The sequence below is a fragment of the Oncorhynchus keta genome, chromosome 31, assembly GCF_023373465.1.
Source record: "Oncorhynchus keta strain PuntledgeMale-10-30-2019 chromosome 31, Oket_V2, whole genome shotgun sequence".
Classification (NCBI taxonomy): Eukaryota; Metazoa; Chordata; class Actinopteri; order Salmoniformes; family Salmonidae; genus Oncorhynchus; species Oncorhynchus keta.
In genome coordinates this window covers 341502-357999 of record NC_068451.1, presented here as the reverse complement: position 1 = coordinate 357999, position 16498 = coordinate 341502, and the positions used below count along the sequence as shown (strand labels likewise).

Sequence of the window (16498 nt, the reverse complement as noted above, 5' to 3'; positions counted from 1 at the left end):
CAGAGCAGCGAACAGTTTTGACTGGGCTGAGCGGGAACTGTACTTCCTCAGTGGTAGGGGGCGAGCAGGCCAGAGGTAGATGAACGCAGTGCCCTTGTTTGGGTGTAGGGCCTGATCAGAGCCTGGAGGTACTGAGGTGCCGTTCCCCTCACAGCTCCGTAGGCAAGCACCATGGTCTTGTAGCGGATGCGAGCTTCAACTGGAAGCCAGTGGAGAGAGCGGAGGAGCGGGGTGACGTGAGAGAACTTGGGAAGGTTGAACACCAGACGGGCTGCGGCGTTCTGGATGAGTTGTAGGGGTTTAATGGCACAGGCAGGGAGCCCAGCCAACAGCGAGTTGCAGTAATCCAGACGGGAGATGACAAGTGCCTGGATTAGGACCTGCGCCGCTTCCTGTGTGAGGCAGGGTCGTACTCTGCGGATGTTGTAGAGCATGAACCTACAGGAACGGGCCACCGCCTTGATGTTAGTTGAGAACGAGAGGGTGTTGTCCAGGATCACGCCAAGGTTCTTAGCGCTCTGGGAGGAGGACACAATGGAGTTGTCAACCGTGATGGCGAGATCATGGAACGGGCAGTCCTTCCCCGGGAGGAAGAGCAGCTCCGTCTTGCCGAGGTTCAGCTTGAGGTGGTGATCCGTCATCCACACTGATATGTCTGCCAGACATGCAGAGATGCGATTCGCCACCTGGTCATCAGAAGGGGGAAAGGAGAAGATTAATTGTGTGTCGTCTGCATAGCAATGATAGGAGAGACCATGTGAGGTTATGACAGAGCCAAGTGACTTGGTGTATAGCGAGAATAGGAGAGGGCCTAGAACAGAGCCCTGGGGGACACCATTGGTGAGAGCGCGTGGTGAGGAGACAGATTCTCGCCACGCCACCTGGTAGGAGCGACCTGTCAGGTAGGACGCAATCCAAGCGTGGGCCGCGCCGGAGATGCCCAACTCGGAGAGGGTGGAGAGGAGGATCTGATGGTTCACAGTATCGAAGGCAGCCGATAGGTCTAGAAGGATGAGAGCAGAGGAGAGAGAGTTAGCTTTAGCGGTGCGGAGCGCCTCCGTGATACAGAGAAGAGCAGTCTCAGTTGAATGACTAGTCTTGAAACCTTACTGGTTTGGATCAAGAAGGTCATTCAGAGAGAGATAGCGGGAGAGCTGGCCAAGGACGGCACGTTCAAGAGTTTTGGAGAGAAAAGAAAGAAGGGATACTGGTCTGTAGTTGTTGACATCGGAGGGATCGAGTGTAGGTTTTTTCAGAAGGGGTGCAACTCTCGCTCTCTTGAAGACGGAAGGGACGTAGCCAGCGGTCAGGGATGAGTTGATGAGCGAGGTGAGGTAAGGGAGAAGGTCTCCGGAAATGGTCTGGAGAAGAGAGGAGGGGATAATATAATAATAATAATATATGCCATTTAGCTGACGCTTTTATCCAAAGCGACTTACAGTCATGTGTGCATACATTCTACGTATGGGTGGTCCCGGGAATCGAACCCACTACCCTGGCGTTACAAGCGCCGTGCTCTACCAACTGAGCCACAGAAGGACCAAGCGGGCAGGTTGTTGGACGGCCGGCCGTCACAAGACGCGAGATTTCATCTGGAGAGAGAGGGGAGAAAGAGGTCAGAGCACAGGGTAGGGCAGTGTAAGCAAAACCAGCGGTGCCGTTTGACTTAGCAAACGAGGATCGGATGTCGTCGACCTTCTTTTCAAAATGGTTGACGAAGTCATCTGCAGAGAGGGAGGAGGGGGGAGGATTCAGGAGGGAGGAGAAGGTGGCAAAGAGCTTCCTAGGGTTAGAGGCAGATGCTTGGAATTTAGAGTGGTAGAAAATGGCTTTAGCAGCAGAGACAGAGGAGGAAAATGTAGAGAGGAGGGAGTGAAAGGATGCCAGGTCCGCAGGGAGGCGAGTTTTCCTCCATTTCCGCTCGGCTGCCCGGAGCCCTGTTCTGTGAGCTCGCAATGAGTCGTCGAGCCACGGAGCGGGAGGGGAGGACCGAGCCGGCCTGGAGGATAGGGGACATAGAGAGTCAAAGGATGCAGAAAGGGAGGAGAGGAGGGTTGAGGAGGCAGAATCAGGAGATAGGTTGGAGAAGGTTTGAGCAGAGGGAAGAGATGATAGGATGGAAGAGGAGAGAGTAGCGGGGGAGAGAGAGCGAAGGTTGGGACGGCGCGATACCATCCGAGTAGGGGCAGTGTGGGAGGTGTTAGATGAGAGCGAGAGGGAAAAGGATACAAGGTAGTGGTCGGAGACTTGGAGGGGAGTTGCAATGAGGTTAGTGGAAGAACAGCATCTAGTAAAGATGAGGTCGAGCGTATTGCCTGCCTTGTGAGTAGGGGGAAGGTGAGAGGGTGAGGTCAAAAGAGGAGAGGAGTGGAAAGAAGGAGGCAGAGAGGAATGAGTCAAAGGTAGACGTGGGGAGGTTAAAGTCGCCCAGCACTGTGAGAGGTGAGCCGTCCTCAGGAAAGGAGCTTATCAAGGTATCAAGCTCATTGATGAACTCTCCGAGGAACCTGGAGGGCGGTAAATGATAAGGATGTTAAGCTTGAAAGGGCTGGTAACTGTGACAGCATGGAATTCAAAGGAGGCGATAGACAGATGGGTAAGGGGAGAAAGAGAGAATGACCACTTGGGAGAGATGAGGATCCCGGTGCCACCACCCCGCTGACCAGAAGCTCTCGGGGTGTGCGAGAACACGTGGGCGGACGAAGAGAGAGCAGTAGGAGTAGCAGTGTTGTCTGTGGTGATCCATGTTTCCGTCAGTGCCAAGAAGTCGAGGGACTGGAGGGAGGCATAGGCTGAGATGAACTCTGCCTTGTTGGCCGCAGATTGGCAGTTCCAGAGGCTACCAGAGACCTGGAACTCCACGTGGGTCGTGCGCGCTGGGACCACCAGATTAGGGTGGCCGCGGCCACGCGGTGTGGAGCGTTTGTATGGTCTGTGCAGAGAGGAGAGAACAGGGATAGACAGACACATAGTTGACAGGCTACAGAAGAGGCTACGCTAATGCAAAGGAGATTGGAATGACAAGTGGACTACACGTCTCGAATGTTCAGAAAGTTAAGCTTACGTAGCAAGAATCTTATTGACTAAAATGATTAAAATGATACAGTACTGCTGAAGTAGGCTAGCTGGCAGTGGCTGCGTTGTTGACACTACACTAATCAAGTCGTTCCGTTGAGTTTAATAGTTTCTGCAGTGCTGCTATTCGGGGGCTAGCTGGCTAGCTAGCAGTGTTGTTAACGTTACGTTGCGTTAAAAGAACGACAATAGCTGGCTAGCTAACCTAGAAAATCGCTCTAGACTACACAATTATCTTTGATACAAAGACGGCTATGTAGCTAGCTACGATCAAACAAATCAAACCGTTGTACTGTAATGAAATGAGAATGTGAAAATGTGATACTACCTGTGAATGCGACCGGGTTGTTGAGTTCTATTCAGTAGACGTTGGCTAGCTGTTAGCTGTTGGCTAGCTAGCAGAGTCTCCTACGTTAAGGACGACAAATAGCTGGCTAGCTAACCTCGGTAAATTAAGATAATCACTCTAAGACTACACACTCTAAACTACACAATTATCTTGGATACGAAGACAGCAAAGACAACTATGTAGCTAGCTAACACTACACTAATCAAGTCGTTCAGTTGAGTGTAATAGTTACTACAGTGCTAATCGGTAGGCGTTTGCTAGCTGGCTAATAGCAGTGAGGACTACGTTAGGACGACGAAATACGATAATTATGCAATTATCTTTGATACAAAGACGGCTATGTAGCTAGCTAAGAAGAAATTGCTAAGATTAGACAAATCAAACCGTTGTACTATAATGAAATGTAATGAAATGTAATGAAAAAGTTATACTACCTGCGGAGCGAAGTGCCGATGCGACCGCTCGGGTTGGAGCGATGCATTGTCATGCTGAACCAGGAAAGGGCCTTCTCCAAACTGCTGCCACAAAGTTGGAAGCGGAGAATCATCTAGAATGTCATTGTATGCTGTAGTGTTAAGATTTCCCTTCACTGGAACTAATGGGCCTGAACCATGAATAACAGCCCCAGACCATTATTCCTCTGCATTCGGGCAGGTAGCGGTCTCCTGGCATCTGCCAATCCCAGATTTGTAAGTCAGAATGCCTAATGGTGTGTTCTAAATTCCCTTATGAATGAATTGCAATGTTTTTAAAATTGTATAACTGCCTTCATTTTGCCGGACCCCAGGAAGAGTAGCTACTGCCTTAGCAGCAGCTAATGGGGATCCTTAATGAATACAAATTCAAATGGTGAAGCATGATTCATCACTCCAGAGTACGCGTTCCCACTGCTCCAGTGTTGAATTGCAGCATGCTTTACACCACTCCAGCCGATGTTTGGCATTGCGCATGGTGATCTTCGGCTTGTGTGCGGCCATGGAAACCCATTTCATGAAGCTCCTGACGAACAGTTCTTGTGCTGATGTTGCTTCCAGAGGTGGTTTGGAACTCAGTAGTGAGTGTTGCAACCAAGGACAGATGATTTTCAATCTCTACAAGATTCTGTTCTCAACAGTGCCGTTCTGTGAGATTGTGTGGCCTACCACGGTTGAGCCTTTGATGCGCCTAGACATTCTCACTTCACAATAACAGCACTTACAGTTGACGTGGGAAGCTCTAGCAGGGCCGGAATTTGACAAACTGACTCGTTGGAAAGTTGGCATCCCATGACAGTGCCACGTTGAAAGTCACTGAGCTCATCAGTAAGGCGATTCTACTACCAATGTTTGTCTATGACTGTGTGCTTGATTTTATATACCTGTCAGCAACTGGTGTGGCTGAAATAGCCAAACCCACACATTTTAAGGGGTGTCCACATCCTTTTATATATATACAGTGCCTTGCAAAAGTAAATAATTTTGCACGCCCAATTCTTCAGTTTTTGATTTGTTAAAAAAGTTTGAAATATCCAATAAATGTCGTTCCACTTCATGATTGTGTCCCACTTGTTGTTGATTCTTCACAAAAAAATACAGTTTTATATCTTTATGTTTGAAGCCTGAAATGTGGCAAAAGGTCGCAAAGTTCAAGGGGGCCCGAATACATTCGCAAGGCACTGTATATATATAGTGTAGTTACAGACTCCTGTTATATCCTTCAGACAGTTGATGTTCAATTTGGTTGCAAGCTAGGTACAAAGGTTGACATGGCACACACATGGACACGCACTCTACACACACGCACACATGGATTTTGTATTGTAGATACAGTGCATTCGGAAGTATTCAGACCCTTTGCCTCTTTCCAAATGTTGTTATGTTACAGCCTTATTGTAAATTGGATTCAAATGTTTTTTTTTTACCCTCATTAATCTGCACACAATATCCCAAAATGAAAAAGCAAAAATAGGTTTTAAGAAATGTGTGCAAATGTTTGCAAAAAAAACTGAAGTATTACATTTACATAAGTATTCGGACCCTTTACTCAGTACTTTGTTGAAGATCCTTTGGCAGCGATTACAGGCACACCTGTATTTGGGGAGTTTCTTCCATTCTTCTCGGCAGATCCTCAAGCTCTGTCAGGTTGGATGGGGAGAGTCGTGGACACAGCTACTTTCAGGTCTCTCCAGAAATGAGAGAGAAATGCAATCAGGTTCAAGTCTGGGTTCTGGCTGGGCCACTCAAGGACATTCAGAGACATGTCCCGAAGCCACTCCTGCAGTGTGTTGGTTGTGTGCTTAGAGTCGTTGTTCTGTTGGAAGGTGAACCTTTGCACCAGTCTGAGATCCTGAGCGTTCTGGAGCAGGTTTTCATCAAGGGTCTCTCTGTACTTTGCTCCATTCATCTTTCCCTTGATCCTGACTAGTCTCCCAGTCCCCGTCACTGAAAAACATCCCCAGAGCATAAGGCTGCCACAACCATGCTTCACCTTTGGGACATTGCCAGGTTTCCTCCAGATGTGACATTTAGCATTCAGGACAAAGAGTTCAATATTGGTTTCATCAGACCAGTTAATCTTGTTAAAGTTAAACATCTCTGATCAATAGAAACAGGATGCATCTGAGCAAAAAATGTTGGCTCATTGCAAAGGGTCTGCATACTTATGTAAGTAAGATATGTCTGTTTTTTTATATTTAATACATTTGCGAACATTTCTTAAAACCTGTTTCCGATTGTTATTGTGTGGTATTGTCTGTAGATTGATGAGGAAAAAATATATTTAATCAATTTTTGAATAAGGCTGGGAAGGAGTCTGAATACTTTCCGAATGCACTGTAAATGCGGCAGCAGGTAGCCTAGTGGTTAGAGCGTAACCGAAAGGTTCCTGGATTGAATCCCGAGCTGACAAGATAAGAATCTGTCGTTCTGCCCCTGAACAAGTCAGTTAACCCACTGTTCCCCGGTAGGCCGTCATTGTCAATAAGAATTTGTTCTTAACTGACTTGCCTAGTAAAATAAAGGTTAGAAACTGCCTTAATGTTGCTGGACCCAAGGGATCCTCAATAAATACAAATACAAATGGATAGACAAACATTCAAGTGTGAACACATACACCTGCAGTTGTACACACACATCGACACTCACAAGAAATGTTGGTGGTGATCTCAGTTAGGGCGGTCTGGCCGAAGCCCTTGGTTGTGCGAGCACGGACAGAAATCAGATACGTGGTGCCAGGGTGAAGGTTGGAGAACATGTGATAGGTCTCGTTCCTCAGCTTCGACACTGTTCTCCTAGGTCCTGGCACATTGATGCCTGGGTCAGACGACTCAATGCTCTGGTAGCTGATCTGTGAACAGATAAATACAAAAAAGACACCAGAATGATTCATATAGCAATTATTTCTGAGAACAGGAGTTATCTACTTTGTGGAGCAACTACCTTTGAACTTTTGTTCAATTGATTTTCTCTGAGGATTCACATCTGACTTTGAAAATTGTGCTTCTGCTCTACTGATTGGTAATGTTGCTTTTCAAATCAAATTGTATTAATCACATGCTTAGTAAACAACACGGTGTGTACAATGCAGAGAGTAACAAAATAGAGAAATAATAGAAAACTAAAAAGTAAAACATGTAATAATAAAATTAATAATAGTATATAACTTGGCTACACTGAGTCGATGTGCAGGGGTACAAGGTAACTGAGGTAGACATGTACATGTAACTAGAAATGAAGTGACAGAAATAGTAGCAGGAGGAAATGTGATCCAGTGTAATGCTGTTATTTTTTCATAAAAGTAGAATCATTATCAAACCGTTATTGTTTTGTGTGTTTACAGATTTCCCAACCTGCGGGTTGCACAATAACAAGATGTTAATGATTTTGTTTGGCTTGCTCATCCATTCATAATGGTCAAGCCTGAAGGACATTCATGCTAATATGGAAATGTGTTCTGTGTGAAATATTGATGCTGTTGGAAGCAATTTTTCCCCTCCCAGTCAAACTGTCTTATGGGATTCCACCCATGTGGCGTCAGAGAGTAATGTAAAAACTGGGAATGTTAAATAACACAGACACGCCTTGCTTCCCACTGACTTGAACCAAACTATTGACTATGCAGATTATTTTAAGAGCACGATATGCCCATGCAGGCGTGGTAACTGTGAAGATAGCCAATGACTGTACACAGTACACACAGTTCCTCATAAAAAAGCCAACATAAAAGCCGATAATAGCCTTTAGAAAGAGCAAAGAGGACCAAGGAGGGGCTTGTGAGGCTGAAGTTATAGCGATTGATGGGCTCAGGGAGACTGGTCAAAGCTTTAATGGGAGAGAAATTAAGAGGATTCCTTCTGCGGCTCTGTCTAAAGCCCTCTTTGTCAGCTCAGAGAGATCAGGACGTTACTGGAAGAAAATCCATCCACTTTATATGTCAAACCACAAATCCCATTTAATAATATCCTCCTTGAGATGACATTGAAAGAGAGAGGGCTGAGCCCCTACCATAGGTGAAGACAAAATTAGCATGAATAAATTAGTGCTAATAAATGAGGGTGAAAAATGTGATGATGCATGGCAGTGCTACAGTATATGCTGATAAATATTTTTCTTAACTTCTCTTGGTGACAATGTGCAAGACTACTTGCTAGCTCTAGATGTACTGTTAGATGAGCGGAGAGAAACAGAGAGCACTCTGGGGATGGACTATGAGCTTGTAAAAAAATGCCATACACAACCACACATATATAGAGGCTGATATGTACTGTAGCTTCTGCCTGTATTCTTAACGTCAAACAGCTGTGTTGTGTCTATTACGTCAATTAACAGCCACCTGTAAAAAAGCATCCTTATCTTTCTGTACAGCACTTTGAGATATCAGCTGATGTAAGAAGGGCTATATAAATTGATTTGATTTGATTTACCTCGTATTGGGTGATGAGACCATTGGGTTCCACTGGCTCCTCCCACTTGAGGAAGATCATGTCTTCCAGGGGGGTGAAGGTCAGCGATTCAGGGGTGATGCCACCGGGAACTATGGGAAACAAGCATGTCAGGCAATTGAACCTGTAAAATCATGGCAAGCATCTCATAATGTCAATATCATATTCAGTGGTCAATGTCACTGAGTCCCTCTTACAATGTTAGCCTTAGAACTGAGAATTCTGCATCATGTAGGACATAAAGGACTATATTTTGTGTCAAAGTCAGAGAGTGTACAAGCGAAGAGAAAAGGAGATGATTGATGGATATAAAACCACTGAAATAGAGTAATCATTATCAAGTGCTTACAATCAATTCAGACTGATCAGGTTTGTACTATCATCATGAGGGTGAGGTTCATATTACATGATATAGAGATCCCAAAATACATTTATTTGAGTACTGACATGAAGTCTGACATGAGTCTGACATGAAGACTATTGTAGCTCTGCTGGAGTCACTTTTATTGATAACTTTGACACCTTCTGGAAACAGAAGATACTCTTCAGGAATGATTGCATCCATCCAAATCATCTTGGCTCCTGGACTCTGTCTACACATTTCAAGGTTGCATTGAAACAATGCCTAGTAAATGATCCAAGACCAGCTCAGTTAATCCCTACCATTGTGACAATGAGCCGTCACAACGCTGCATCAAATGTACATGATCTTAGGGGCATTGGCAAACACAATGTAAGTAATTTAATGTATGTACCCCTAATTGCACTGAATACATCTGTTCATCCTACAGCTATTGTAAGCCTATAAACCAGAGTTACACTTTTAGCACTGTGGCGGTGTGCAATAGTAGGAAGACATCAGCTTCAATGTAAATAAGGTAAGTCTACCTGCTTTACTGGTAAGCTTCCCAGTAAAGCATTCATTCAAGCATTCGGGGCGGCAGGGTAGCCTAATGGTTAGAGCGTTGGACTAATAACCGAAAGGTTGCAAGTTCGAATCCGCGAGCTGACAAGGTACAGGTCTGTCGTTCTGCCCCTGAACAGGCAGTTAACCCACTGTTCCTAGGCCGTCATTGAAAATAAGAATTTGTTCTTAACTGACTTGCCTAATAAAATAAAGGTAAAATTAAATTAAATTCAAAACAATCAAGCAACCCAGAAAAGTGCTAAAATTAATCAATTTTAACACGTGTAGAATAAGAAACAATGGCACAGGTGGTCCTGTAGCTCAGTTGGTAGAGCATGGCGCTTGTAACGCCAGGGTAGTGGGTTCGATCCCCGGGACCACCCTACGTAGAATGTATGCACACATGACTGTAAGTCGCTTTGGATAAAAGCGTCTGCTAAATGGCATATATTATTATTATTATTAAACAAGGTCCATGAAGTCAATAACTTGCTTGTAAACAGATGACATTCATATTCTGACTATCTCTGAAACTCATTTAGATGATACCTTTGATGATACAGTGGTAGCAATACATGGTTATAACATCTACTGAAAAGACAGAAATGCCAACAGAGGCGGTGTTGCGGTCTATATTCAGAACCACATTCCTGTAAAGCTTAGAGACAATCTAATGTTAAATACTGTTGAAGTAATATGGCTACAGGTTCATCTGCCTCACCCTAAATCCCATTCTTGTGGTAAGCTGCTATAGACCACCAAGTGGTAACAGTCGGTATCTGGATAATATATGTGAAATGCTTGATAATGTATGTGAGATCAACAGATAAGTATATTTTCTGGGTGATTTAAATATGGACTTCCTATCATCAAGATGCCCACTCGGGAAAAAACTTTAAACTGTAACCAGTGCCTGCAACCTGGATCAGGTTGTCAGTCAACATACCAGGATAGTTACAGACAGCATAGGAATTAAATGATCAACATGTATTGATAAAATGTTTACTAACGCTGCAGATAATATCCATATCTAGGAAAAACACATTTCCAAAGTCGTGGCCTAATATAGTTTATAAGAAGTCATATAACTTTTGTAGTGATTCTTATGTTGATGATGTAAATAATATTTGCTGGTCTGTGGTGTGTAATGAGGAGCAACCAGACGCTGCACTTGACACATTTCTGAAACTACTTATTCCAGTTACTAATAAGCATGGACCCATTAAGAAAATGACTGTAAAAACGGTTAAATCCCCTTGAATTGATGAGGATTTGAAAAATTGTATGGTTGAGAGGGATGAGGCAAAAGGTATGGCAATTAAGTCTGGCAGCCCAACTGATTGACAAACGTACTGCAAATTGAGAAATCAATCACAAAACGAAATTAAAATAAACTACACTATGAAGCAAAGATAAATGATATAAAGAATCATAGTAAAAAGCTTTGGGGCACCTTAAATTACATTTTGGGGAAAAAAGCCAAGTCGGCACAAAGCCCACTGATATTGCAAACTGCATTAATTACTTTTTCATTGGCAAGATAAGCAAACTTAGGGATGACATGCTAGCAAAAAATACTGACACGACACATCCAAGTATATTGGACCAAATCATGAACTTTACGAATTCCTTAAAGTCAGTGTGGAAGAGGTGAAAAAATTATTGTTGTCTATCAACAATGGAAAATTACTGAGGATAATAGAAGACGATATTGCCACATCTTCAATGTAAGCCTACTAGAGAGCATGTGCCCTCAGGCCTGGAGGGAAGCTAAAGTCATTCCACTACCCAAGAATAGTAAAACCCCCTTTACTGGCTCAAATAGTCGACTAATCAGCCTGTTACCAACCCTTTAGTAAACTTCTGGAGAAAATGGTGTTTGACCAGATACAATGCTATTTTACACTAAACAAATTGACAACAGAATTTCAGCATGCTTATAGGGAAGGACACTCAAAAAGCACAGCACTTACACAAATGACTGATGATTGACTGAGAGAAATTGATGATACAATTATTGTGGGGCTGTCTTGTTAGACTTCAGTGCAGCTTTTGACATTATTGATCATAGTCTGCTGCTGGAAAACGTATGTGTTATGCCTTAACACCCTCGGCTATAATGTGGATAAATAGTTATCTGTCTAACAGAACACAAAGGGTGTTCATTAATGGAAGCCTCTCCAACATAATCCAGGTAGAATCAGGAATTCCCCAGGGCAGCTGTCGAGGCCCCTTCCTTTTTTCAATCTTTACTAACGACATGCCACTGACTGAGTAAAGTTTCTATGTACGTGGATGACTCAACACTATACACGTCAGCTACTACAGCAACTGAAATGACTGCAACACTCAACAAAGAACTGTAGTTAGTTTCAGAGTGGGTGGCAAGGAATAAGTTAGCCCTAAATATTTATAAAACTAAAAGCACAGTATTTGGAACAAAACACTCACTAACCCTAAACCTCAACTAAATCTTGTAATAAATAATGTGGAAATTGAGATGTTGAGATGACTAAACTGCTTGGAGTAACACTAGATTGTAAACTGTCATGGTCAAAACATATTGATGCAGTTGTAGCTAAGATGTGGAGAAGTCTATAATAAAGCGATGCTCTGCCTTCTTAACAATACTATCAACAAGGCAGGTCATACAGGCCCTAGTTTTGTCGCACCTTGCCTACTGTTCAGACGTGTGGTCAGGTGTCACAAAAAATGACTTGGCTCAGAACAGGGCAGCACGGCTGGCCCTTGGATGTACACAGAGAGCTAATATTAGGGATGTCAATCTCTCCTGGCTGAAAGTGGAGGAGAGATTGACTTCATCACTACTTACTACATAGAGCCATGACTAAATGGAACTATCCCCATCAAGTAATTGATGCAATCAGTAAAATTACACTTAAAAACAGATTCAAAAAACACCTTATGGAACAGTGGGGACTGTGAAGCAACACAAACATTGGCACACACACACATGCGCACACACACATGCGCACACACACACGGATATAGTACTGTAGATATGTGGTAATGGTGGAGTAGGGGCCTGAGGGCACACATTGTGTTGTGAAATCTGTGAATGTATTGTAATGTTTTAAAATTGTATAAACTGCCTTAATTTTGCTGCAGCAGCAAATGGAATCCATAATAAATACAAATATAATTATTGTACTATAGTGGACAGGGCATTTCTATTGTACCATGACCATTATGCCTTCAAAATATCAAAATACCTCCATGAAATAGTGGTGATTAAATGCATCCTCAGCTGATGGCCAGTGATGACATTCCTTAGTATAAATGCTGAATGCTGTTAAACCTCTGTCTGGCCTGGACACGCCTGGCCTATACACATCCCTATAAAAACAAAGCTAACTGTTTTGATAGTATCCTCTGTGCACTGTGGTTTTCTATTCCAGACCACAATCCCCAATAGTCTCTCTCCCTCTCTTTCTCTCATTCGCTATCTCATACACTTTTTTTCTTTCTCCCTTTCATTTAGTTTCTTTTTAATGGAAAAATACATTTGATCTTCAGCCAGGCATCTGCAATGCACAGAGGCTGTTGGCTGCCTTGGCTCAAAAGGAATATATTGAGAGATATGGGGGAAAATCCGTTCTCTCTGGCTTCATTTTCATTTGAGAAATGAGATGGATCCTTTGGTATGCTGATGCAGCCTCTTGGAGATGGTCACAATGCTTTTATTCTAGTCTACTGAGACACAACCGCATGGGACAGGAGACGAATCATGATAGTTATGAATCGCGTCAATCAAACTGTAGCTAGTGATGTTGACTGACCCAGTGTTATCAATCCCAACTGTATACATTTACATTTAAGTCATTTAGCAGACGCTCTTATCCAGAGTATAGATAGCTAGATTTCTTTTCCCATTTTTCCCAGCATTATTTTTGTTAATTTGTTAACACAAATATGAATTTAGAGCAGAGATAATACCCTCTGGAGAAAGGTTTTGGATGACTCCCTAGGTACTTTCGGTTATTTTGATCACCAAAGTGATCCCTGAACAGTCTGTCACTAAAACAGCCAAGTGTTTCTTACAGGTCTCTAGGAAGAAGGGATTGAGAAGGTAGACAGCCATGTGAGGAGGTTGGAAAGCAGCCAATTAGGGCACTCTAACACAAGACGGTTCCTATCATTCTACTTCCTATGAAAATGTGCCCTGTACGTATCAGTTCCTTTTTATGTCTCAAACATTCTCCCATGTTATTCTGGTTTCTATGAATAGGTACCCTGTATGAGCTCCTACGTACAGTATATGTCTCCAACATTCTCCCATCACTTACTGTCCTCTTCAGTCTGGAAGGTGACCTCCCGACCCTCCTTCTTGCCCTCAGGGTTGGCGAGCGCCAAACGGACCTGGATGGAGTGGTAGGCCGGCAGGTCACGCAGGGTGAAGCGTGAGGCATTGTGCTCAACCGCCAGGCACTCACGCACAGTAGTGTTGTGCCCACCGCCGCCCCCTGCGGTGGCATAGCGGTAGCACAGGGACACAGAGTAGGTGTGGCAGCGGGTCAAGTTGTAGGCCAGCGTCTCCCACTGCAGGGTCAGCTGCCTGGACTGGATCTCTGAGGCTGTGAGACTTCGCAAGGCCCGTGTGGGTTCTGATAAAGAGGGAAGGCAGGAGGAAGGGAGGGAAAGGAAGAGAGAGAAGGCAATGTTATCAACTAGGTCCAGGTCTTCTTTTGAAAAACATGTTTTTATCTCAAGAGACTAACCTGGTTAAATAAAGCTTAAATAAAAACTGTTTAAACACAGTGTAAATTACGAAATCCGCCAGTTATGTTTATTGCTAGGTCATTGTGGAAAGGCTGCTTGTTTTTAGTAGTCACCCAGTTACTTCTGGTCACTGCTGGGTTTGGGGTCAACACTGTTTCTTTTGACTCAAGCAGAGAGAACTAAAGCCTTATCTTCCTATTCCTCCCTCGGGAGAGACAGCTAGAGGGATACAGAGGTACTGACAAGCTTCTGTGCCTTCAAGCATAAGCCAGTCAGTGTTGCAGATACAGGCTACAGGGGTGAGCCAAGGCCAATCTCAGCAACACACTACCAATGGAGGCATTTGTCACAGCCCATTATTGATGCCTTTTTGTCAAACAGTATTCCACATAATGTATTGTGTTGCTTTGTTCTTTTAATAGGGATTCGTGACTAATGGCGGAGGAGAGTGAGAGTGACAGAGGAGATATGGAGCGGAGGGCTCAGCAGTGAGAAGAGTAAGGTTATACCAGCCAACGTCTTCATTCCTGCACCGACTATCACACACTCAAAGGGATTCTTCTCTTGCTGCAGCTATTTGTGCTGAGAACTAAAACAATGGAGATAATGTATCGATAAGCGATGGGACGCTTAAAGGAACAAAGGCAGTAAATCAAAGGAGATGGATTTGAAAGGTGCTCTCTCTAAATAAGCAAGGACATATACGAGCACAAACAGGCACATGCACACACACTAACTCACCACTCAAAAGGTAATCTCTTCCTTGCGGATATTTATCCCTCTGTATCCCTTTCTATTCATTATATCTCTCCCTGAAGTTTATCCATTTATCCCTTCCTATTCATTATTTTTCTCACTGAAGCAGAATTTCATGATACTGGCAATCTAAACTTAAGCCTCTCCAGTCACCTGTTTTACTTTTTTATTTTGCATTTTGGTCTAGAAGGAAGCATGACCACTGCATTGTTCTGGACATCAGTTTGTGATAGCAGAAAAATGTGGGCTAGAGAATCAAGTAGTGGTACATTAGTGGCACGTAGCAGGAAATGTTTGAACAATTGTTCGATTTGATTGAGGATTGTCTTTATGGTGTAATTGATAGTCTGCACAGTCTCAAAGCTAAATAAAGAGGGGCTTTAAACTGACGAACTGATGAAAAAAACACAGAAGAGGCCACAGTGTGCCCATTGTGGATTTTCATCAAATTTGACTTTTTGCCAACACCCTTCCTCTTGCCCAGTCTATTTGCCTGCATGCCACGCTCGACTGTGTGCAACGCACACTCCCTGGCAGCCTTCGGAGAGGGGTTGCAGTATCCCCAACATGGCTCAGAGCGACATGCTTATTCCTCATGTTATAGAAGTGAGAGGAAAAGAAGGGGAGAGCTTCTGGTTTATTACCCCCACTAAAACTGATCCATGGGATTAACTGTGGATAGGGTTATCCTTGGCCTGGGTTGGTGCTAAGCTGTGGAGGGAGTCTGTGGAGACTTATCCACAAGGGAGATGGGAGATGAAGGAGGAATGAAGCAAGATGCAATCACTGACAAGAGAGGCCTGACATGATGGGTGAGTAAGACGAGCTGTGAAAGGCATGAGCACTCTCTGTAATGTTCCTAATTTTAGTTGGGCACCGGCATGAAGCCCCTCGCTCAGCAGAGAGGTTTGGTGGCAGGGGGCTCTTCAGAAGGCTCAGTGACCCAGAAGCAGGTGGAAGCCTATTAACGTGGTTTGGAAATAACTTGTCTCCTCTGTGATTTACTTGAGGGATTTAGAGCTACGATAATGCAGCCCTGCTGATAATCACAGTGATGGCTCATCAAGCACACCTGGCTGGCCATCAGAGGCGGGCGGAGACCATGTTCATATTCACGGCCGTTAGTTTTACAGCACTCACAGGAGGACGTCCGGGCTACACTACATAGGTCAGAGCAAGCCAGGAAGAGATGAGTTGTTCACACGGAACAGCAGAACATACCCAGTCCATGGCAACACTCTTTTTTTTTTGGAGAAGAAATTCACTTTAGTCAGAATAACACCCAGAGGGTCCAAGCCTCCCATCTGTTCACTCTGGTAACTAGCACACTCCCAGAGATACCCACTGTGACCAGACCATACATTTCCTTCCTTACCTAAGCAGCCCAACAAAGGTGAGGAGGATCATAATGCAATGATGAATTGTGGGGTCAGTGTGGGATCTGGACCAGATGGTCTGGGGGACAGGGGTCAAAGGAACTCAAGGGTGTCCAGGTGGTGATTAGAGAATCATGGAGGGTGGACCTGGTGATGGATGAGGAGTATGTGAAGGTGTGTGAATCAGGATGAGGCCACCAACAGAACAAACAAGTAGACACAACAACCTAACCAGTATGTTGTGAAAACAACAGCTTGGGAAATTACAGGGCAAGAGGTCAGGCTTTGATATCTGAGACAGTTATTTGGAGTCACTATCAGTATGCAAATTATCTGGAGGAAAAAAACATGACAGACAGGATACAATGGTGCCACTA

General features: G+C 44.0%; 1 protein-coding gene across 3 annotated transcripts in view; it reads right to left on the bottom strand.

Annotated features, from left to right (window-relative positions):
* LOC118364163 (receptor-type tyrosine-protein phosphatase U) overlaps positions 1 to 16498 on the bottom strand; it is a 306643-nt gene that overhangs the window by 108447 nt on the left and 181698 nt on the right. For all 3 annotated transcript variants that reach the window (XM_035745412.2, XM_035745413.2, XM_035745414.2), the window contains exons 8-10: positions 13557 to 13874; positions 8325 to 8434; positions 6547 to 6748 (exon numbers count right to left, since the gene is read on the bottom strand). In XM_035745412.2, the coding sequence (XP_035601305.1) occupies positions 6547 to 6748; positions 8325 to 8434; positions 13557 to 13874 (630 nt within the window). The remainder of the gene's footprint in view (positions 1 to 6546; positions 6749 to 8324; positions 8435 to 13556; positions 13875 to 16498) is intronic.